Raw genomic sequence first — 24,851 nt, forward strand, 5'->3', positions numbered from 1 at the left:
GTCAACTCATGGATGTTAATTTAGTTTAGTTAATTGGATATGAACTCTTTCAGCTTATGTTCCACGCAACACAACATTATAAACCCCATTCAAAGTGCTATCCTAGCACCTGAAAAATGTAGGTGAGAACTTGAATTGTCAAGGCAAAGAAGACTACGGACCAAGTGTTGGTAAATGGGTTTAATATTAGATAGGTGCTTGAAGGTCAGACTAGATGGTTGAGGGGGGAGCAGGTGGGAACGAAGTGCTTCTTGCTGTGCTGTATGATTAATGACTGAGCTAATCAGATGGATAAATAGCAGTGCATATTCCATGTATCAGCATTAAGTGTGCTTGACTGAAAAATGAGTGAAGAGAACGTACCACTGATAATTAAAAAATTTGAACACCAGGGGACCCAGAGAAACATAATGCTCTATTGCTGAGTAATTTTAGTATTTAGAGAACATTTGTGATCCATAGGAACTTATCATAGTTTTTCATTCAAGATGATAAACATCCATTTATTCTTCTTCCACATGGGCTTATCCAGGTTTCCCCCAACCTTTTTTTTACTATTTGACTTATGTACTCCTGAAGGTATCACATCCTGTATTCCAGGTAAATAGATTTTCTTGTATTCCTTTTGTATTTATTCGGGTCTAAATGATATTTCTATGGCCCCAGTTCAGGTGTTTCCCAGAAATGGAAACATCTTCTCTACAGCGGTACTATCAAACATCCTTCATAATTTTGAAGACTGTCACTTCTGTTAGTTTGCTGTTCAGATCTGTTCTTTTAGAGAGAAAGTATCAAATGTGTTATTTATATTAATAATACTTAACATTTAAAATACATTCACACCTTCACTTAATTCACTTTCTGTTCAGCTACAGCTGAAATTGATTTATTCCAATGAAAACAAATGAGTGTGTCACTGTTCCCTCTAAGTTATGTGGGTGTGCTACCGTGCAGTAACTGAAGTGCTCCTTCACACATAGCCTTTGCTGCTGTGCAAATGGAACTTTTTAATATAATGTTAATACGATTTTGAAATTATGCTAATATAATTTTGAAATATATGTTAATAGAATTGTGAAATACTCTGTAATTTATTATGTATTAATGAATATAATCCATAATTTTTCTAAATTATAAATGTACCACAACCTTTACTTGGAAACGTTTCAGAGCTTCAATGTATTTACATTGCCAGTGTTTCAATTCACATCGCTGTTACAAGTTGTGATGATAAATGCTGCACGGAAGTTGGTAGCTCATTGTTAATGATGAATGCTGATGCCATCTAGTCGAAACATTTTACTTTTCCCATTGTGTCTTTCAGTTGTTTTGACTGCCTGACATTGTTTACTTGTGTTGTGAGTTGTAGTTGGTGGTGGTTTGATGTGAAAAATTCTATATTCTGACCTCTTGACATCATTGGAAAATTTCAAGCTTATAGAACGGACTGCAAACATGGATTCAGTGTTATGAATTCAGTCAAATGAAAATCCAGAAACAGACTAGAAGAGGAACATTTTGATGATCTATTGAGGATAGAGATTTTATTTTTCTGCAACTATGGTCTAACAAATTCTCTTCCCTCACCTATCTTCCATTAATTTATTACTCACTGACAATGTAGATGCATATTAATTAATCTATTGTGAGATTTATGATCAGGTTGAGCGAGTTGGGGAAACAAAAGTGATGAAAGAGATATCAGGGTGCCACAGTGTGCAATGCCATCTCTATCTGAATGACCTCAGCTTCTCTCCCGTTTCCCCAGGTCATACTAAATCAATAACTTATGTAGATGCCTTTGGAATTTCTATAAAATTAAGTATATTTGATGCCATTGATCATTAAATGATTAGTGAAACGAATTAACGCACACAAAATGCGGGAGGACCTCAGCAGGCCAGGCAGCATCTCTGGAAAAGAGTACAGTCAATATTTCAGGCAGAGACCTTTCAGCAGGACCCTTCCATAGATGCTGCCTGGCCTGCTGAGTTCCTCCAGCATTTTGAGTGTGTTGTTTGGATTTCCAGTATCTGCAAACTTTCTCTAGTTAGTGAAACGAATTATGTGGTTTTGGAAAAATATTTAATATCAATCATTGCTCACATCTAGCAACTTTACATCAGCTTACAAAGATTGGTTGTCATGGATTGAAAATGCGCTCTAAATGAATAGTTTTTTTGTTTTAGTTTCATTGCATGTTTAGGCTAAGGTGCTGCAGAAAATAACACAATAATTTACGGAACATGACAGCTTTTGCCAAAACTATCCAAAGTTATACTGAAATTTAGGACAAATTCTGCACTAAACTTGCCAAGGGATACTAATTCACTTACCAGAAACATCCTGCATAAAAAGTATAAATGTTGTGTATACCTATTATATATTGTTATTAATCGTGGGAAATTAGTATGTGTAGGGTGCTAAATGCAAGATTACGAAGTGTGGTGACACCGTTCTGAAACATTTAATAGCCTGGCGCAAAGCAGCAAAGTTTACATAATGTGGGCTACAAAGTATGAATCGCAGATAAATTGGTCTATTAGCACACAATGCGACAACGAAACTGAGCGACTAGATACGGCAAGTTTGCAGCTCGTAGTTCAAACTCTGATGCTTCAGATTGATTATTCCTGGAGGTTCACTATTCAACCATGTCACGTAATCCAGTTTTATGTCTTTCTGTTTCTAGAATGGAGAATTTCGCCGCAGGAGCATGAACAAGTACCGAAACGGCCCCCCACCCTGGTGAAAGTACGCGGTCTCTTTAAGCGTGAAGAGCTGAGAAACTCCTGATTGGCCGAGAGCCCGCGCATGCGCATTCGGGGGGACGCCGCTCTCGCCAGGGAAACGGGGAAGAGCAACAGAAGCGGTCAGGTCTGTGAGTTGACAGGGGTAGGGGTAGCACTGCACCCCGACACCCTGGCAATCCTGGATCCAGAATGCCCGCGAAATTCAAGGTAAGACCTCCGCTCTTGTACGCTAGGGGTTTAACTATGCTGGCAGAGGCGGGTGTCGCCTCGGGCCAGACCCCAGGCCCTGCTGCTTCCCATCCCAAACAGTGCCCAGCTTTCCAGACACCTTGTACCGTGGCGGTATTTATCTGTCACACGAACGTAGCTTTGCTCTGAAGATGCTCATGAAGTGACGAACAGAATCGCTTTAACACAGGAACTCTGCCAGAGTTTGCACACTGAATCTTAGCAGACTCTGGAGTGGGTGGGGGAGCCCACATATTTTAAAAGGGGTTATGGACGTCACATCATAACCAGGGTAAAAATGAAAATCGCTGTGGTTTCTACTTCACATATAATCCTGCAAAGCCATGCTTTAGTAGATGAATATTACAGTATGACTTCCCAGGATTATACTAAAGCCTGGAAAGGATTGACTCCAGCTACTGCAGCGCAAGACCTATATTTACATTCACCATCTGGCGTTGCTTACGGTCTGATGATAATTTTTAATTGATGTTTTGTCCCAAAGGATATTGTTATAACAGGTTATACTCAAATATTTCACTTGTAAATTATACCTTATTAAATGGTTAAGACTGGAAGATGGGAAAAGTATCAGATGTAAAACAGCATTTATTACTGATAGGTTTGCAGACAAATATAATCCAATAAGCCATATGTTCCTGCTTTAAAGCTGAGATCAAGATTATGAACAGATCGGTTTTATGGAGGACTCAGGATGTTTTTCTGCAGGCGAGGAAGGAAATTGGCACGTGTAAAAGCACACTCATCCGAAGACAGTTCACAAGGCAACTGAGAGAACAGTGAGTGGTAAAGCTGTGGATTCAGATTGTCAAATGGACTCTGACAGTGCTGCACCATTGACTGATGAACAAGGTTAGAGAATGCAGAATCACAGGCATATTGTAGAATGAATTCTTTACTGGTTTCAGGACAGAAAGAAGAGTAGAAGTGAAGGTGTGTAGTTGTTTGTGAGCAAGGTGAATATGACAGTTACCAAACTAAATGAAAATTTAGTACAACTATCTGTTACATTATTCTCCTAAATCGTAGAATGCAATGCTTGAGGAAATGGAGAGATAAAGAGGGTATATCAGAAACACAGTGTTCTGGTGGAAAGATTAGGGATGCATTTCCTTGAGAGAAGCTACAAGTGGTAGGTAATCAGAAAGGCACACATTAGTGTGGGTGGGAATCCAAAAACATCTCTCTTGAAAGCAAGTGTTGCGTGAAAGAAAGAAAGTGTTGGCCCATGGCCAAGTAGTTAAGGCTGTGGGCTAGCTATCTGAAGGTCGTTAGTTTGAGCCTCAGCCGAGGCAGCGTGTGTGTCCTTGAGCAAGGCACTGAACCACACACTGCTCCTGCACGTTTATAGCCCAGTGGTGGCAGTTGGTGCAGCATTGTCCAAGACAGGACAAAGGCAATGCATCTCTTCGGGTGGTGGGATCTCTCAGAGAAGTATGTTCTTTGTAGGTTGAAAGTAAATTACAATTGCAGAGGACCCAGCTTTCACAAAGCAGGTGCAATAGCTTTTAAAAACCATGGCAAGTGTCATGCTGCAAACCATAGCAATGTACCCAGCCCCAGGTTGCAATCCTGTTCTCCTGTGTCAGGCCAACTTTTATTCTTTAATCAATTCCATAAAAAATTGTAAATGATTTTTATAAGTGAAAATTGTTGTCGTGCTATCTACTAATAATAACTGTTTTAAAAGTAATTCCTTGTATATGAAGCATTACTTTTTGATATCTGGTACAAATATTTGACAGAATTCCAACTTTTGCTGATATTCGATCCTTCTATTAAACTTTATGCTGTCTATTTACTCTTTTTAGGGTTTAAGTGAATACAAACGTAACTTCAGTTGGAACGAATCCAAGAGATCACGCTCTAGTAGTCCTGTTTCTAAACAGAAAATACCATGGGCAGGTGTCCCTTCAGAACTGCTTGGTAAGACTTCAATAGGATCCGTTTCCTCAAGGACCACTTTAGTTTAGTTGTTTATTTTGTGTGCAAACCTCAGCATCCAAACTGTGATGTTAACCAAGTTGCTGTAATGGCTCTAATAATTTTCCCAATCTTTCACTCTGCAATGCTGCAGCTTGTTTCGAAATAGCTTTCAATGGGGGAGACTTAGTTTGCAGGATGTATGGAAATAGTGCAACCGACATCACTCTCACGACCCTAACCTTTTTCATTGGGCTGAAGTATGCAGATGACAATTGTGAATGTGCAGGTTGAAGGCCAAGGCTGATGTGCAGTAAAGTATATGAGAAAATAGGCATGGCCTTTTGCGATGGAATGTACACTCCACACACCCTTGTCATTCTGCTGTCATTGCACTGAGTGTGTGCACTTCAGTGTCTTCCCCTGTATATTCTCATAATGGCTGATGTGCTCAGGTTGGCTTTATGATGACTTTCCTGCCATACACCGCAGAATATTCCATTTCTTTAGTAGTAGGGATGTGTAAATGTGTATGTGTTGTTTGTATACTTAAGGTTGGTACTTCTGTTTATTTTGTAATATGATTGTAATTACATTGTGGGGTGCATCATATTCTAATTCAGGTGTAGTCTTAAGTTAACTTTGTGGGTAATTAAATATGGTATGTCCTGCTGCCTAATAATTGGGGCTCTTGTCTCTCAGTGGGAGATAGTGATCGGGATTGCCAGGCATTCAATATGGAACTAATATTGAGTTTTCTGGTAGATATCTTTTTGTAAATATTGACAGTAAGTTTGATTTTATGACGGATCTAATAAACATCCTTGCACTAAAGTGCTAAGTGACTCCAGCCATTTTTCCTTTAGTCAAAACCAACATGTCTAACACATTACATACCTGTAAAGCAAAAGTTCTTTTATAACTTTTCTCTCACTATGCAACTCTGTTCTCATACAAAAAACTTGGAACATTACACATTTAGGAGCAGAATTAGGCCATTTGACCCATTGAGTCTGCTCTGCCATTTCATCATGGCTGATCCTCTCGGCCCAATCTCCTGCCTTCTCCCCGTATCCCTTCATGATTTGACCAATCAGGAATCTATTAACCTCTGCCTTAAATATACATAAAGACTTGGCCTCCACAGCTGCACGTGGCAAAGAATCCCCCAGATTCACCACTCTCTGGCTAATGAAATTCCTCTTCATCTCCATTCTAAAAGGATGCCCCTCTATTCTGCGGCTGTGTCCTCTGGCTGTAGACTCTACCATCATAGGTAGCATCCTCTCTACATCCACTCTTTGACTGTTTTTACTGTGTACTGTACCGGCAGTTATGGTTGAAATGACAATAAAAAGTGACTTGACTTGACTTAAAGGCCTTTCAATGTTCGATAGGTTTCAATGAGGTCACCCCTCATTCTTCTGAATTCTAGTGAATCCAGGCTCAGAGCCAATAAACGTACTTCATACGCTAAGCCATTCAGTTCTGGAATCACTTTCGTGAATCTCCTTTCAACCCTCTCCAGTTTCAGTTCATCCTTTCTAAGATTAGAGGCCCAAAACTGTTCACAATACTATAAGTGAGGCCTCACCAGTTCTTTATAAAGTCTCAGCATTACATCATTACATTTCTTGGAAGTCAGTAGCAATAATGAAATTCACCTTTTCCTTCAGTGTGACAGTACAATTGTACATTTTAAGAAAGGGGTTTTTGAAGAACAGATTTTTTAAACCTATCACAAAGGGTGTGATGATCAGTAGTGTTTGCTGTCTTTAACGATTATGCAACGTAGACTTACAGCAGGCAGAGAGACACCACCAATGCTCTCCCTGAAACATCCTACAAATCAGCAGGCAAGAGAAACCAACTGATTCAACAGCTTGTCCTAGGCTACTGTTCCCAATGCTGAGGACTCATAAATCAACTCTAATGAATAAGCCATATAATTTGCATGACTAACTCCAGAATTCCAAAGCAGGCACTCTATTGCAAAGTAGCTGTTGTGAGACATTATGAGATGAGTAGGAGATAACTAAAAAACAAAGATATTCTTAAAGCCTCCATTAAGTCATGGGTTTCCCTGGCCCATAAGTACTCAAAATGGAGAGGCTGTATTCGGGCTGTAAGGATTGTGAATCTACTTTTGGGAGCCAAAGGAATGTACACCTCTCAGACAACTCAATTGTTTGACTAGTCAATTATCACCTGCATCATCTGTGCTGGAAAATGCAGGCTCATATTGGATTCATCAGTCACTTTAGAACCCACAAAACTAAGACGGAATCAAACCATCCAGAGTCCTAAAAGTACCAAATAAATTCAAAACAGTCAACTTTTGTTATATTGTGCTGAAAACCAAAATAATGTTGGAAGTACTCATCAGATTGAATGGTTTCAGTAGATAAAGAAATTGCTGATGTTGCAATTTCAAAGATATTCTCTCTAGTTTTAGTCTCCCTAAATAAACAATAGGTTTATGGTGAGAGGTCAAAGTCAAAAGTCAAAGAAAAAATTATCAGAGTACATACATGTGTCCACATTCAACTCTGAAATTCTTTTTCTTGTGGGCATACTTGGCAAATGTATAGAATAGTAACTATAAACAATCATTGAACAACAACTATGCAAATATAAATAAATAGCAATAAATAACAAGAGCATGAAATAACAAGATAAAAAGTCCTTAAAGTGAGACCATCAGTTGCGGGAACACCAGAAATAGAATGAGTATAGTTATCTCCTTTTGTTCAAGAGCCTGATGGTTGAGGGGTAGTAACTGTTCTTGAACCTGGTGGTGTGAGTCCTGAGGAATGAGGAGTGAGAAAAAAGCATGGCCTGGGTGGTGAGGATCTTTGATGACGGATGCTGCTTTTCTATGGCAGTGTTACATGTAGATATGCTGAATGGTTGGGAGGGCTTTACCCATGATGTACTGGGCCGAATCCGCTATCTTTTGTACGATTTTCTGCTCTAAGGCATTGATGTTCCCATGCCAGGCCAGATCAGTACACTTTCCACCACACATCTTTTGAAGTTTGCTCAGGTTTCTGATGAGATGCCGAACCTCCGCAGACTCATGAGGAAGTAGAGGTGTTGTCATGAAAGATTTAAAAGGAACCTGAGGGACAATTTCTTTACACAGTAGATGGTACATATATGAATGAGCTGCCAGAGGAAGTGCTTGAAGCAGATACAATAATAATATCCGAAAGACATGGGTAGGAGGCGTATAGAGGAATATGAGCCAAATGCAGGCCGATGGGTCTAGTTTAGTAGGCACCATGCCCAACATGGACGAGTTTGGCCAAAGGTTTTCATGCTATATTATTTTATGATTCTAGTTTATTTATCCTTTTAGTCTCATTATTTTTCATAATTCTTGTAAAGAAATTTTACAATGATGGTGAGCCAAAATTCAAGGGCATTCCAAACTATGAAGAAGCATGCCCTATGAAGAAACTATGAAGAAGCAGACAGGTTACCACAGTGGACAGAGAAATGGAGGGTGCGGATCATTCTACAGTATAGGGAAACAGTTGTAGACAGAAAGGTCACATTAAGGCCAAATGGAATAACTGTCTTCTTAAAATATTGCAATGTCTGAGAGTCATCATAAGTTTATAAGGCACTGCATACTATTATGAGTGTACTATCTTTGGAAAGATATTAGAGATTTGGACAGGGTAGCAACACTTTTTAGTGAAAGGATAGGAAAGTTGCTGCCTTCCCATTTTCATAGACATTAGAAAAGGGGGAAAACATTTTACAATTGTATACTAACCACAATTGAGATGAATTTTCTGTGGTACTGTGTGAAGGCATTATGAGATATATGGATTCTGATGCGAAGAAAGTTGTATTAACAGATCATCAACAGTTTGGTGAGAGAATTGGAGGGAATAGGTTGTAGGAGTTGAAAGTAGTTTTGACCACAAATGTTTCTAGAAATATGCAAATCATTGATACACTGTTATAGTGAAGGATAATCTATAGTATGTACAGTATGAAATAAAAGATAGTATCAAATTAAAAGCTCATGTGTACAAAGTCACAAAGAGTAGTGGGAGATTGGGAAAACTTTAAAAAGCAACAAAGAACAACTAAACAAGAAATTAGGAAAGGGAAGATAGAGTATGAAAGTAAATTAGCACAAGATATAAAAACAGCAAAAGTTTTTATAAATATGTAAAGCGGAAGAGGCTAAAGTCAACGTAGGTCCCTTGGAGGACGATAAGGGGAAGTTGATATTGGGTGATAAGGAAATGGCTGAGGCATTGAATGACTATTTTGTGTCGGTCTTCACGGTGGAGGATACGTCTAATATGCCAAAGAAGGATGTTATGGACGAAATAGGAGGTGAGGAACTCGATAAAATCGCTGTCACTAAAGAGATAGCGATGAGCAATCTAGAGGGCCTGAAGGTAGATAAGTCCCCTGGTCCTGATGGGATGCATCCCAGGGTGCTGAAGGAATTGGCGGAGGTTATAGTGGACACGTTGGTAATCATTTATCAAAACTCTCTAGACTCTGGGCAGGTCCTGGCAGACTGGAAGACAGCAAATGTCGCCACTTTTTTAAAAAGGATGTAGACAAAAGATGGGCTACTATAGGCCAGTTAGCTTAACATCTGTAGTCGGGAAAATGCTTGAAGCTATCATTAAGGAAGAAATAGTGAAACATTTAGAAAGGAGTGGTTCCATTAGATAGTGCAGCGTGGATTCAGAAAAGGCAGGTCCTGTTTGACAAACTTACTGGATTTCTTTGAAGACATAATGAGTGCAGTGGATAGAGGGGAACAGGTGGATGTTGTATACTTGGATTTCCAGAAGGCGTTCGATAAGGTGCCACACAAGAGACTTATAAATAAGATTCGGATGCATGGAGTCGGAGAAAGTGTATTGGCATGGATAGTGGATTGGTTAACCAACTGAGTGTAGCGTAGCAAAATTTGCTAATGACACTAAACTGAGTAGAAAACCAAATTGTACAGAGGATGTGGAGAGTATGCAGAGGGATATCGATAGGTTAAGTGAGTGGTCCAAATTTAGGCAGATGGAATACAACTTTGGTAAATGTGAGATCATCCACTTTGGAATAAATAATAGAAGAGCAGATTATTATTTAAATGGTGAAAGATTGCTGCATGCTATTGTGCAGAGGGACTTGGGAGTGCTTGTGCATGAATCGCAAAAAGTTGTCTTGCAGGTACAACAGGTTATTAAGAAGGTAAACGGAATGTTGACCTTCATTGCTAAAGGGATTGAATTCAAGAGCAGGGAGGTCATTCTGCAACTATACAGGGTACTGGTGAAGCCACACCTGGAAAACTATGTGCAGTTCTGGTCTCCATACTTGAGGAAGGATATACTGGCTTTGGAGGCAGTGTAGAGGAGGGTCACCAGGTTGATTCCAAGGATAAGAGGGGTTAACCTATGAGGAGAGATTGAGTTGCCTGGGACTATACTCTGGAGTTCAGAAGAATAAGAGGGAATCTTATAGAAACATACACAATTTTGAAAGGGGTAGATAGATAAGATAGAAGTAGGAAAGTTGTTTTCATCGGTAGGTGAGACTAGAACTAGGAGACATTGCCTCAAGATTCAGGGGAGAAGATTTAGGATGGAGATGAGAAACTGTTTTCCTAGAGAGTGGTGAATATGTGGAATTCTCTGCCCAGGAAAGCAGTTGAGGCTTCTTCACTAAATATATTTAAGAAACAGTTAGATAAAGTTTTACATGATAAGGGGATTAAGGGTTATGGGGGAAAAGGCAGGTAGATGGAGCTGCGTTTATGAACGGATCAGCCATGATCTTATTGAATGGCAGGGCAGGCTCGATGGGCCGGATGGCGTACTCCTGCTCATATTTCTTATGTTTCTACTATATTTCTACTATAAAAAAGATTTTGAATATCTTTTTTATTTGTATTTCAGGAAATACTAGGGAACCAAACTTCACCTCAAAGAAACGAGTGCCATATTATAGTTCTCAAGTTTCACAATCTTTTCATTGGAATGGGAGTAATAATTCAAGAAATACATTTCATAAAGCAACACCAAATGTGAAATTACAGTCTTCTGAATTCAATGGACAAGCAATTGAGAAGAGTCAAGGGAACCAGAAAGAATGTGAAACACCTGATGGTCCTCGAAAGCCTAAAGTTCCAAGATCACGGTCTGCAGACTGCCATTTGCACTCAGTATCTGAGCCAACTGTTGTCAAGGATAAGAATTTGGCTGTAGAGGTACACAAATCGAAGGACAACAATATATCTTGGAAGAAGGAAGTTGCAGATAAGGCGGTTGGTAATGATGTAAGTAGAAACAGTGATTATTGAGCTGATTTATTAATTGCTTTTAGTCCCCTTTAGCAAGATATAATAAATTGTAATGAAATTCTGTATTTGTAATCGTATTTTTGGTTCTTTTGATAATTTTCAAAGGGAACTTTCATTTTAAGAACATTTTACCCTTTTTTAACATGACAATTTATTATACTTCTATGTTACTACATCTTTATTTGTTACATGATAAAATGATAAGCATAATGAATCATAAACACAGAAATCCAGAGCAACACATGCAAAATGCTGGAGAAACTCAGCAGCTCAGAAGTGAGTAAACAGTTAACGTTTTGGTCCGAGACCTTTCATCAGGTCTGATCTTTTTGTAAAACATTCAGTTAAGTTTCTGAATGCAGATCATTAAAAATGATTGCGATGAGATTTTAAGCACACAGATTTTGAATAAAAAAATATTTGGTTAACATTTTGATAAATTCAAGTTTAATTGTCATTCAACCATACAACCAAATGTAATAGTGTTCCTCTGGGGTCAAGGTGCAAAACATAGTACCAAGTGTCATTCACAGTACAAGGCACATATAGCACATATAAGATGGCAATAAACATATATTCAGTCACACAAAAAATATTGCCCAAGTCCCTGAATGACATGTCTTGCAAATTGATGGTGCATGAGTGTTGTCAGCAAGAAGAACCAGATCTCAGCAGTCTGCAGAGAATATGCACTCACACATCCAGCTGGTCTAACACTGAATGAACATTGGAAAGCAGCACTGCTGGGTGGGACCTGTCACCAAACCAGCATAGACACCATGTCGCACTGCCTGTGGCGTCTCCCCTCCTGGACTGCTGCAACAGGTAGCCCATGGCATGAGGGCTAGTCCTCGCTACAGCTGAGGCCACGCAACTCCCCTGCTGTCTCACCAATAAACCAGTGAACCAGTAGTATTTTATATTACTGATGTTCAATAGGGTCTTGGAAACAATAAGTTTTGATTTGCTATCTGTAGTGTATTTTGTGCAGTAATTCAGGTTTCCACTTCATACTGTACTGTCAATGTTAAGCTGTGATTCTATGTTGTTTGTAGGTTAACTATGCACTCCTTAAAAAATCAGGATTGAAGTCTGCACCACGGAGGAGTTTAGGGAGAAGCTCTGAGTACCAACGGCAATTTGCTTGGAAAAATCAAATACCCAATTCTCCATTACTGGCTGCAGAACAGGTAACCTTCCCCCTTGCTAGGTATGTCATTGAACAGTCTACTAACAGTCTACTTAGGAAATATCCAGTTGACGATTTCAGTCAACTAAAAAGATTACTTAATTTAACCTGGTCCGATAAAGATGTTCATTTAACTGTTGTGTTAGTTCAAAAACATTGGTTTGTTGTTTTTAAGTATCGTTATGTATTGATGTTAATTTTACCTTACACTTTTTAACAAAAATGGAATCAGTTTCCCACTTGAGTTGTTAGTATAAGTCGGTTGTTTAGACCGTAAGATATAGGAGCAGAAGTAGGCCATTCGGCCCATTGAGACTGCCTTAAATGCACCCAATGACTTGGCCTCTACAGCCGCTAATGGCAACAAATTCCACAGATTTACCACCCTCTGACTAAAGTAATTTCTCCACATCTCTGTTCTAAATGAACATCCTTCAACCCTGAAGTCATGCTGACTTGTCCTAGAATCCCCTACCATGGGAAATAACTTTGCCATATCTAATCTGTTCAGGCCTTTTAACATTTGGAATGTTTCTATGAGACCCCCCCCTCATTCTCCTAAACTCCAGCGAATACCGCCAAGAGCTGCCAGACATTCCTCATACAGTAGCCCTTTCATTCCTGGAATCATTCTCATGAATCTTCTCTATATCCTCTCCAATATCAGTATATCCTTTCTAAAATAAGGAGCCCAAAACTGCACACAGTACTCCCAAGTGTGGTCTCATGAGTGCCTTATTGAGCCTCAACATCACATCCCTGCTCTTGTATTCTATACCTCTAGAAATGAATGCCAACATTGCATTCGCCTTCTTTACCAGTGACTCAACCTGGAGGTTAACCTTTAGGGTATCCTGCACAAGGACTCCTTTGCATTTCTGCATTTTGAATTCTCCCCCCATCTAAATTATAGTCTGCCTGTTTATTTCTTCCACCAAAGTTCATGACCATACACTTTCCAACATTGTATTTCATTTGCCACTTCTTTGCCCATTCCCCTATACTATCTATGTCTCTCTGCAGGCTTTCTGTTTCCTCAACACTACCCACTCCTCCACCTATCTTTGTATCATTGGCAAATTTAGCCACAAATCCATTAATCTCATAGTCCAAATTATTGACATACATTGTAAAAAGCAGCGGTTTCAACACTGACCCCTGTGGAACTCCACTGGTAACCAGCAGCCAGCCAGAATAGGATCCCTTTATTCCCACTCTCTGTTTTCTGCTGATTAGCCAGTACTCCACTTATGCTAGTAACTCCCCTGTAATTCCATGGGCTCTTATCTTGCCAAGCAGCCTCATGTGCGGCAACTTGTCAAAGGCCTTCTGAAAATTCAAGTACACCACATCTGCTGCATCTCCTTCATGTATCCTACTTGTAATTTCCTCAAAAAATTGCAGTAGGTTAGTCAGGCAGGATTTTCCTTTCAGGAAACCATGCTGGCTTTGGCCTATCTTGTCATGTGCCTCCAAGTATTCTCATCCCTAACAATCGATTCCAACAACTTCCCAATCAGTAATGTTAGGCTAACAGGTCTATAGTTTCTGCTGCCTTCCACCCTTCTTAAATAGTAGAGTAACATTTATGATGAGTTTCTTATGTAAAAAGGAAATCTAGGAACTGTGCCAATTCAGGGCAAGTGGGGATGCTTGATAATCTTTGTAAGATACATTATATAACCATAAGAGAGTCTGCTGTTGGAAGTCCAGAGCAGCATACACAAAATGCTGGAGGAACTATGCATTATATGCCAGATTCTTGACAGAATAGCTTTACTTATATAGATGTTAGGAATGTTGCTTATGAACTGCAATGACAACTTGTATAGCATATTTCATAAAAGGAAGCATTCAAAGTGCCTTACAAGAGTATAATTAGACAAAGGTTATAACTTATTGACAACTACTAGGCCCGTGATCAAGATAATGAAAACAGAGATGCTATTGGTTTTTAAGGAGGATCCCAGAATGAAAGGGGGCCATGCTTTATGGATTGCAATGTCTGAATGGTAAAACGATGGTCACCAGTGGTGAAGCAAAGGGAGTACTAATGCACAAGAGACCAGAGTTGAAGAGGTTAATGGGTAAAATAAAACTTCATAAGTTGAATGTCACATGTAACTGTTTCTTTTTCTTTGCATCTTGCACTTGTGACTGAAGGGATTACAGATAGGAGCAGGTAGTGGTTAAAGCCATGGAGAGACTTTTATATGGAAATTTTAAATGTAAGGCTTTGGTGGAATTTAGGAATGATTAGTGATTGGATCTCATGGGTGCAAGTTGGGATATAGCAGCAGGTTATTGTCTGATAGTGAAAGAGAGTGTGGCTATGAGAGAATCTGAATTGTCCAATAGAGAGGTAACAAAAGTCAGCATGAGTGTTTCTATAGCAGGTAGGATGAGGCAGAGAGATAGAGATGGATTATTATAGAGGGGAAGCTGGCATATTTTGTGACTGAAGAAAAATGGTAGAGAGTTTCAGATGCAAAAGTGGTGTTGCAAGGAGGGAAGGAGATAGATTAACAAGGGATACAAACAGACTCAGACCATGACCAAGATAAGGAAAACAGAAGTCCTGTGAAATAGATGGTATAGTGAAGGGGTTGATTATGAATACTGAGGCGTCCTTGCATTCAAATGATCTTTCTCCCTCGACGTTGTCAGAGGACGGTGTCAGAACAAGGTTTAATTGATGCATTTTGTAGATTGTGGACTCTAATTGACGTATGATGTGTTTCTAGTTTTTCTGATCGCTTCTATTTTTGTTGCTTAGTTGGGTGAATTTAAATCAGGATGGCCAGTGAGCAGCTCAGTTCAGTGAGCTGAACTGAATATGCCTTTTGATTTAGTGTTTTATATTCTGTGTTTTAGCTCCTGTTTTCCAGTTTGTGCGATTTGTTGTATTTTTATGAGGGGGAAGGGTTGATTTTTTTCTTTGAAGAGGTTGCATGGTTCTTCTTTGTTTCGTGACTGTGGGAAGATGAAACTCAGATTTATATAATGCGTAGATACTTTGATAACAAATATATTTTGAACCTTGAATCTTTGAATTTATGCAGTAAGTTTAAAGCAGGGACAGAGATAGCAATGTTGTTAAGCAAATTTATTTGTAAAGGCAGATAGAATCATTAGGGGTGAGGAGTCAGTGGAACACAGAAACATATGGAGGCATTGATTAAAAATATTTGGTGAGAACTTCGTGGAAAGTTAAGAATGAGGGTCTTATGGCTGTTTTCTCAGTGCCTTTGGAGTAGTTATGAGTATTTTCACTTCAGTTTGATACAAATATACAAATCTCAGTTTGATGGACACTTGCCATATGGGATTCATAATTAGTAGCGGTGAAGAGATTTAAGGATCCTGATCCATTTGATGAAAGAGAAAATGTGTTATCATCTAAATGAGCAACACAATCAGATTAATGCACTTACAACACTGGCTTTCTATCAGATCAAATGAAACAAACACTTTATAGCTCTTTATAACACTTTATATATAAATTAATATCCCAAAATTGGATAGTTGAGCAAGTGTATGTTGTCACTTTCTAGATTATTTACACCAAAAATCCGGATATTCCTCCACTTCAAAAGGGTAAGATGACCACCGAAACAGAATATTCAAGTCAGTTTAAAGGTATGCAACCACCTAAAGGACCACGCTTGCGTAAAGATTTTGAAGAAGAAGCTTTAGCATTTGAAATGGGAAGTCTTTCTCCACTGAAGGTAATTGAATATTACTCATAATAGCGATAAATACTATCCTCTGTAGTATCCAAGACATCTTTAAGGAGCAGTGTCTCAAAGGCACCATTATTAAGGATAACCACCTCCCAGGACGTGCCCTTTTCTCACTGTTACCATCAAGTAGGAGGTACAGAAGCCTGAAGGCACACACGTGGCGATTCACCAACAGCTTATTCCCCTCTGCCAATCTGATTTCTAAATGGACATTGAACCCATGAACACATCCTCACTATTACATTATTTCTGTTTTTGCACTAATTTTAATTTAACTATTTAATATACACATACTTACTGTAATTCTTTTTTGCTCTTTATTTATCATGTATTTCATTCTACTGCTGCTACAAAGTTAACAAATTGCATCACCTATGCTGGTGATATTAAACCTAATTCTGATTCTGAAATTATTTGTAATCTACTGAAAGCCTCTCAGCATTTATTTTTTTTTCACTGTTATGCTTTTGCTGCCCTTCTCCAGCTAGAAACATTGACAGGGAATGTGTTCTGTAATTGATGTGCAGGCACATTTTATTGACAACAGGATAGATTAGAAATGAAAACTGACAATGCTGGAAACACTAGCAGGTTAGACAGCTTCTGTGAAGCAGAGAAGCAGAGCTATTTTTCAAGAGAAAGGACCCTTTTTTAAAAAAAAAAAAAATCATTTGCAGAAAAACAGTCAATGTTTCAGGTTGCTGACTGTTTATCTAAACCAGATCAGGTGGATTAATTCAAAATAGATAAGGAATTCATGATTACAAATAAATGCATTCCTTGGTACAGTACGGTATGTTAAACATACAAAGATGTGAATTGGGGCAGGACTGGAACCTTTGAACCTACTCCACCAATCAGTTTGATCATGATGATTGGAGTGCAATCCCAAATACAGCTTCCTGTCCACCTTACATAGCCTGCATATCAGATATCTTTCTCCCTCTGGCTTAAATAGTCAAAGATTCTGTTTCCACTGCAAGGGAGAATTCCAAAGACTCGTGACTTTTAGGTCTGTTTTGAATAGGTGACAGGAGAAGCAATCCACATAATTGTATACTCTCCAATGAGAGGAAGCATTCTTTCCACATTCATCCTGTTAATTCTGTTCAGGCTATTGCCTCTTTTAACCTTCTGTGTTTCAGCAGATAAAGACTTAACCTGTCAAGCATTTTCTCAAAAGACAACTTGTTATCCTAGGCATGTGTCTAACAAGCATTCTTTGAAGTGCGAATGCAATGACATCCATTTTTAAAAGCCAGAAACTGTGAACAGTGTGGCCTTAACAAAATTCTATATAAAGCATAACCTCCATTTAACATTCATTTTTCCTAGTAACAGGCAATAATTTTCTGCTGATTTGCTAATTATTTGCTGTTCCTTTATATAAGTTTTTCTTTAAATCAAGAACTATGCTATCAATAATGTGGAACCAATATGATTTAACACACTGGTATCTATTCATCCAGCCCAAGATCTTAAGGCACAAACTAACGGAGATGGGAGTAGACTCTCACATGGTGGATTGGATAGTGGACTACTTGACAGATAGACCTCAGTATGTGCGGTTGGGAGACTGTAGGTCTGACACGGTGGTCAGCAGCACAGGAGCGCCGCAGGGAACCGTACTCTCTCCAGTCCTGTTCACCCTGTACACATCAGACTTCCAATATAACTCGGAGTCCTGCCATGTGCAGAAGTTCGATGATGACACGGCCATAGTGGGGTGTGTCAGGAATGGACAGGAGGAGGAGTATAGGAAACTGATACAGGACTTTGTGATATGGTGCAACTCAAACTACCTGCGTCTCAATATCACCAAGACCAAGGAGATGGTGGTGGACTTTAGGAGATCTAGGCCTCATATGGAGCCAGTGATCATTAATGGAGAATGTGTGGAGCAGGTTAAGACCTACAAGTATCTGGGAGTACAGTTAGACGAGAAGCTAGACTGGACTGCCAACACAGATGCCTTGTGCAGGAAGGCACAGAGTCGACTGTACTTCCTTAGAAGGTTGGCGTCATTCAATGTCTGTAGTGAGATGCTGAAGATGTTCTATAGGTCAGTTGTGGAGAGCGCCCTCTTCTTTGTGGTGGCGTGTTGGGGAGGAAGCATTAAGAAGAGGGACGCCTCATGTCTTAATAAGCTGGTAAGGAAGGCGAGCTCTGTCGTGGGCAAAGTACTGGAGAGCTTAACATCGGTAGCTGAGCGAAGGGCGCTGAGTAGGCTACGGTCAATTATGGAAAACTCTGAACATCCTCTACATAGCACCATCCAGAGACAGAGAAGCAGTTTCAGCGACAGGTTACTATCGATGCAATGCTCCTCAGACAGGATGAAGAGGTCAACACTCCCCAATGCCATTAGGCTTTACAATTCAACCGCCAGGACTTAAGAACTTTTTAAAAGCTATTATTAATGCTTTTTGAGATAGTGATTTAGATGCATATCATATTTTTTACTGAGTTAAGTATTGTATGTTATTAGTTTTGCTACAACAAATGTATGGGACATTGGAAAAAAAGTTGAATTTCCCCATGGGGATGAATAAAGTATCTATCTATCTATCTATCTATCTATCTATCTATCTATCTATCTATTCATGAAAAGAATATCAACTATTGAATGGGTTTGAACTGTATAATTAATGGGTCAGATATTTCTGACATGGGCCAACAAAGTACTGTCATCAGCCCAAGATTGAACTTGTTTGATTTGGATATGAAAGACCCCTTTTGCTGACCTGAGTGTCCCAGCCTCTGAGTGGTGTCGGAGCCTCAAACAGCACAGTTGAGAGTCCTATCCTGATGCCCCTTGAAAACCTTGGCACTTGTATAGCCTGTCATCCCCTTAACCCAGCGAAGGATTAAGCCTGGGACTTCTGTTTTTAAATACAAAAGGATATCCTGGAAGTTATGACACTTGCCAAAATGCAGGCCGATATTTTTTTCCTTGTTTATTCTTCAAACACAAACTCCCCTCCCACTGGAATCCTGTTTTCATGGCTTCCTGTTCTCTCCCCACAAAATAATACTTTGTATGAAAATAAAGGTGAGTATTGTATATAAGAAAGACATGGAAGTTTATTTTCTACATTGTTGCCTAAAAAGAAAATGAGTAAATTATTTGTTGCCTGCATCTGATTGAGTTTTCATGTATTTAGAATAATAAATTGAGATCTTTGCTTCCTAAGTTAACAGGGTCAACCTCTAGAGAACAGAATCAAGAAACAGAGATGCAAGGCAAACAGTGTCAAAACGAACAGAAATCACAAAAACCTGCTTACTCATACAAAGGACTTAGGTACATAATATTTATATTTAAAACACTATGTGCAATTTAAAAAAATGATTTATCACATTCATTGATGAAAGATATAATTAACTCTATTTTGGTGCCTTTTCCAGAAAGGTTAAGTCTGAATATAAGACTAATTTTCGGTCTCCTGTCCAGTATGAATATAGATCTAATGAGGTAGGTAAATAGTTACATAGAGTACTTATTGCATAAATGTCAGTGCATTCTTATAATGCTAGTAAGTGCAATTCCTTGTTTTTTTATAAAGTCAGTTCGTTATGAGTAGCTTAACTTTTGCACCTAAATACATTATTGGTAGTAATTCTTAATTATGTTATCTTGTGAATATTTGAAAGAATTTAAATGTACTTTTAAAGTTTTAGGTGTTCTGACTTAACAATTATTGAAAGCTTTAATCACTGTATCCTGTGAATTCTAGTTATTTCATCTCTTTTAATTTTTAATGTATATTCTTCATTGAATTTCCAAAAGTTAAGTTATACTAAGTCCTACTATTCTTTACACAGGGAACTAACACTAACCTAATTTCCCCTTGGTATGCAGAGGTAAGTTTTTTGATTACGTTTAAATGATTTAGTTTTAGTTTATATGAATATACAGTATAATTAGCAGGAACATTAAAATATGCTAGAAGCTTTGTGCTAAATTAATAGCAAGTGTATTTTTTTGTGGATAAAGGGACAATTATATGAAAACAATCTGTTCTGATTTGAGTAAGTTTTCAACTGCACTGTAATGAGCACAATCCAAGCACACCAAGGTTACATTCGATAAAATATGAAAAATTTTATTAGGAGTTTGAGATTTGGTAAGTCACCAAAGGCACTTGCAAGTTTGTACAGATGTACCATGGAGAGCAATCTAACTCTCTGCATCTCCGTCTGGTATGGGGAGGTCATTGCACAGTATCGAAATAAATTATAGAAAGTTGTAAACTCAGTCAGCTCTATCATAGGCACTAGCCTCCTCAGCATCCAGGACATCTTCGAAGAGTGATGGCTCAAAAAGGCGGCATACATCTTTAAGGACCCCCATCACCTAGGACATGCTGTCTTCTCATTGAGTGGAATGGACAGTCGGCGATGGTGATGGAGGTGGATACGATAGGGTCTTTCAAGAGACTCCTGAATAGGTACATGGAGCTTAGAAAAATAGAGGACTATGGGTAATCCTAGGTAATTTCTAAAGTAAGTATATGTTCGGCACAACATTGTGGGCCGAAGGACTTGTATTGTGCTGTAATTTTTTTATGTTTGCGATGTTTCTATGCTACTATTGGCGAGGAGTTACAGGAGCCTGAGGACACACCCTCAGTGATTCAGGAATAACTTCTCCCCCTCTACTGTCCAACTTCTGAATGGACATTGAACCCATGAACACTCCCTCACTGCTTTTATTTCTCTTTTTGCACTACTTATTTAATTTACCTTTAAAAATATATATTTACTGTTTATTTAACAGTTTTAATAAACTGTTATTTACAGTTTATTATGTAGTGCAATGTGCTGTTGCTGCATAACAACAAATTTTATGACATATGCCAATGATATTGTACCTGATTTCTGCCTCTAATATTAAAAATCTCCTCTGATCTGATGTGACAGGTGAAGGAGCTTAGAGAGAAAGCTGAAGCATATAAGAGGAGAGCACTTGGTACTCACTTCTCCCGGGATCACCTCACCCAAATTCTTTCTGAACAAAATAAGCTGTGGGATGTGTCCTCAACATCGGATACTGAAGAATCGGTCAGTGACTGTATCAAAGCTCTGGACCTTGCAAGGTATAGATTAGTGAGACAAATGATCCACATTGAGTTCGTTAAGAGAAATATTGAAATTTATATCAACCAAATAAAAAGCATGCTTTCAGAGTTGGTGTTTAATCTATATTTTTTGTCAACAGTTTATTAGTATCTTGTATTTTATTGTGTACCAAAATGCTTTCATTGGCAACACTACAAATGTCTTGTTGCATAACTATCAAAATCCTTTAAAATATTAATGTTATATATTTTATATATATGAATTTTGTGGCTTTCTTTAATGAAATATATGCCATGAGTGACATGTAAATGTTATATATTCAAGACCCACAAATCATTTCATAATACTGATAATGTGTAGAGAATATTCCCTAGCAGTGAAATATTTATTTATATTTATAGGGCCAGAGAAACACCCAACATTTCCAGCATTCAAAAAAATCAGAGCTCTACAGAACAAAGTGCTATATTATCACCAAGGGCAACTAAAAACTACAATGAAACAGTGCAGAATGGTACTTCAGATGTTCCTACTCTACCAGTCAGCAGAAAATTGGCATGGAGTGTTGAGGACGATAAGCCACATGGAGCAGAACTAAGAGAAGGTGACCAAGGCCAAAACTGTGAAAGTAAGGAGATGGTTGAGGGAAATGCAGAAGTGGAAGCAGTTGTGGAAAGGTAGATAGAAATTTCTATCAAATTGCAATGGAAGGGTGTGGGAGAGGGGCTGGAAAGTGAACGAGGAAAAAAAATAAATAATGTTTAATCCTTGGAATAAAAGTATAGCAAAATTAATTTAATGCAGTCAAATTCACCTGATTTCTTTCAAATGTTTACAAATTTATATAAAACTTCATGTAAGTGATCTTTATTTTTGTATTCATATAATATTTATTTGAACAAATGAAAAGCTGTGTGTAGAAATTTGACTGAAGATCTCAAAATTTAAAGTTGTCCTTAATCCAGTTTTTCAAAATTAAGTGTAGCTGACAACTATGAATTTTGAGCAGAGTTTTTGATTTCATTAATTGTGTGGTCTATATTATATTGGCATTGTGTTTTTTTTAAAGCTTTTCTTCCATAGCTATTAATTATACAATTTGGGAGAGCTGATTGTTGAAACATTTTCATGCACAAGTTTTTTTCTCATTAATCTAAAAACTAATTGTTAGAAGAGCTGTACAAAATTCAATGTTAACTTCATTAAATTTCTAGAGAAACAGCCCCTGTAAATGAACAGGGTGTGGTAACAGGAAATTCAGACTCAAATGGACAGTCTGAATTTGGATCTGATGCAGGTGGGCGACTGCCTACTCCAAAGCTGAAGGCAACTGGTGGAGTCCATCGAACTCATCATGATCTGACCACACCAGCCATTGGTACAGTCATTTATTGATGTAGTGAAAATGTCATTTTTAAACAATCTTTATTAAATAGCAATGCATTTAATTATATGTTCAAAAGTTGTGAAAATCTGTATGTGTAATAAAATGACTGGCTAGCATGATACTAAATTTAAAAATAATTTTGTACACTACTTTAAAGTGTTTCATTCTGAAGCTTGTTTTAATTTGCTTTGCCGTGGATCATATTTTGTTTATGAGCAAAATATAGTTGGTGTTCCTTGCACCATGTTCAACCTTCTTTCTAAACCAGCATATTATGACAAGTAAATATATTTATACTGGTTGGAACTGTCAGCATAAATTTAACCAAATCGCTCATTTATGGAGAATCAGGGGAAGTTAAAACAAAATGCAGAAAATGGTCCAAATATATGGGAATGTGGGAAAGTGACAGAAGTATTCTGAAGTTCTTCAAATTTCTTCACAGGAACATTGATGAGAATTTGGACATAATAAGGTCATAAGGTCAGGCTAGGAGTTCTAGGAGTTGGTTCAGTGTGCCCTAGAATTTTAGATGATCATATAAGGTCTTATGGAAGATATAATTTCTAAAATCATAAATATTTGTTGCGTTGAAGGTTTTAGGGAAGGAAGGAAGTAGAGGAGGTTGGTGAAAATAGAGAAAAATAACTAAATATAACCTACAAAACTCAGATAACTACATGCAGCTAATTAATTCTTCATTTTAATGATTTTAATCTACCAGGAGGTGCTGTTTTGGTTGCTCCTCGCCAAGTCAGATCACCATCACCCCATCGTAGGAAAAGTCAGCCTCCATTGGGAAAATCATATTCACATTATAAACATATTTCAGAAGCATCAGGCATGAAAAAGGTACAGAATTTCTATGTGAGGGATTTGAGAGACTGTGATTCTTTTGGCTTGTTAGTCTACCAAAATTTCTGGATCTAGACACTTCTGAGCAAAGTAATTAAAGACATGTGGTGCAGTAAGAAACTGGCATTGTAGTGCTACTTGTTTACTTCCCTTTTGGAGAATGGAAGATCATAATTTATAAATATCTAAGGTATTTATACCTCCATTTTATACTTAATGTAAACTGCAGTCTTGTGTGAACTATGATGAGAAATTTGTATGGGCATTACACTTCTTAAAATTCCACTTATATTATGCTATATTAAGAGTGTCATTTAAAATTTGGTGAAAGCAACATGAAATTTTGATTAATAGGAAGTACCATCTAGTATATATGAAGTAATTGATATTCTAATTAAAAGAGGCCCAAGTTAAGAATTAAATAACATTTGGGAAATATACTAATATGCATATCTATACATTTGCTTTAAGTTGGGTGGAAGTTGCTATCTGTTGTGATTTATTCCAGGGGCTATTTTTTGAAAATATGATGAATTCACGATGCTCACTAATGTGTTTGTAGATAAACAGTTTTCTTTAACATCATACCTGGTGTTTTCCAGCAAGAGTTACTTGATTACAATCATAATTGGGAACTCCAGATGATTTCCACTTTTTCCTATTTATCCATCTTCAGCTCTTTCTTGAGCTAAACTTGGATAACAATAGACTTGAGTTTAATCCTGTAATTTTCAGGTCTATGGACCCTGCCATTATGACGTTGTTACGTGTCTAATGAGTCATTGAGGAACGCAGTGCAACCTTTGTTTTTGTAGTAAAACTTTTATAGAAGATTTTAATAACACTTAACTATAAATGATCTTTCTTTACTACTTAGACTGAATTGCTCAGACATTCTCCAGCAGCTGGTGTTTTGACGCATGATCCTATCCCTTTGAGGGAAGAATGCATGCCTGCAGATTACAGTACTCCATCCTATGCAAAGACCTTGCCTTCTGTTCAAGCATCATTAAAGTCTCATCCTCCTTTTGATCAAATGACTGCTTCAATTACTCCTTCGCTCTCTAGGACCTTCCCTTATCGGATACAAGGAACGCTTAGACATCCAGAGTTCCAGCATAACGGTAACTTGTTAAACTCGTTATTAAGCACGGTATAAAGAGACGGCTGAAACAGGCAAATGCAGAGATTCATTGCCGAAAGAGGAAAGGCAATATACAGAAGCTGCAAATAGCATGTACCGGTACTTACATTTCCAAAAAAACTCTAGGGAGGGAGCCACTACAAAGGTTAATGGGGAAAATGAAAACCCATGGTGTAGGAGGTAACA

The 24,851-nt window shown here is 38.1% G+C and overlaps 1 protein-coding gene across 3 annotated transcripts in view; it reads left to right on the plus strand.

Moving 5' to 3' along the window:
* The first annotated feature begins 2,831 nt into the window (after positions 1-2,831).
* mdm1 (Mdm1 nuclear protein) overlaps positions 2,832-24,851 on the plus strand; it is a 35,652-nt gene continuing 13,632 nt past the window's right edge. Inside the window, exons 1-14 of one of the 3 annotated variants that reach the window (XM_073059557.1) lie at positions 2,832-2,960; positions 3,652-3,854; positions 4,814-4,928; positions 10,862-11,241; positions 12,321-12,455; positions 16,009-16,182; positions 19,392-19,501; positions 19,606-19,672; positions 20,023-20,061; positions 21,121-21,296; positions 21,681-21,956; positions 22,494-22,657; positions 23,391-23,518; positions 24,399-24,645. In XM_073059557.1, the coding sequence (XP_072915658.1) occupies positions 3,846-3,854; positions 4,814-4,928; positions 10,862-11,241; positions 12,321-12,455; positions 16,009-16,182; positions 19,392-19,501; positions 19,606-19,672; positions 20,023-20,061; positions 21,121-21,296; positions 21,681-21,956; positions 22,494-22,657; positions 23,391-23,518; positions 24,399-24,645 (2,020 nt within the window). In that variant the 5' untranslated portion in view covers positions 2,832-2,960; positions 3,652-3,845. The remainder of the gene's footprint in view (positions 2,961-3,651; positions 3,855-4,813; positions 4,929-10,861; positions 11,242-12,320; positions 12,456-16,008; positions 16,183-19,391; positions 19,502-19,605; positions 19,673-20,022; positions 20,062-21,120; positions 21,297-21,680; positions 21,957-22,493; positions 22,658-23,390; positions 23,519-24,398; positions 24,646-24,851) is intronic. The other 2 variants (XM_073059558.1, XM_073059556.1) reach the window with 2 other exon arrangements.

Source organism: Hemitrygon akajei, chromosome 10, assembly GCF_048418815.1.
Source record: "Hemitrygon akajei chromosome 10, sHemAka1.3, whole genome shotgun sequence".
NCBI lineage: Eukaryota > Metazoa > Chordata > Chondrichthyes > Myliobatiformes > Dasyatidae > Hemitrygon > Hemitrygon akajei.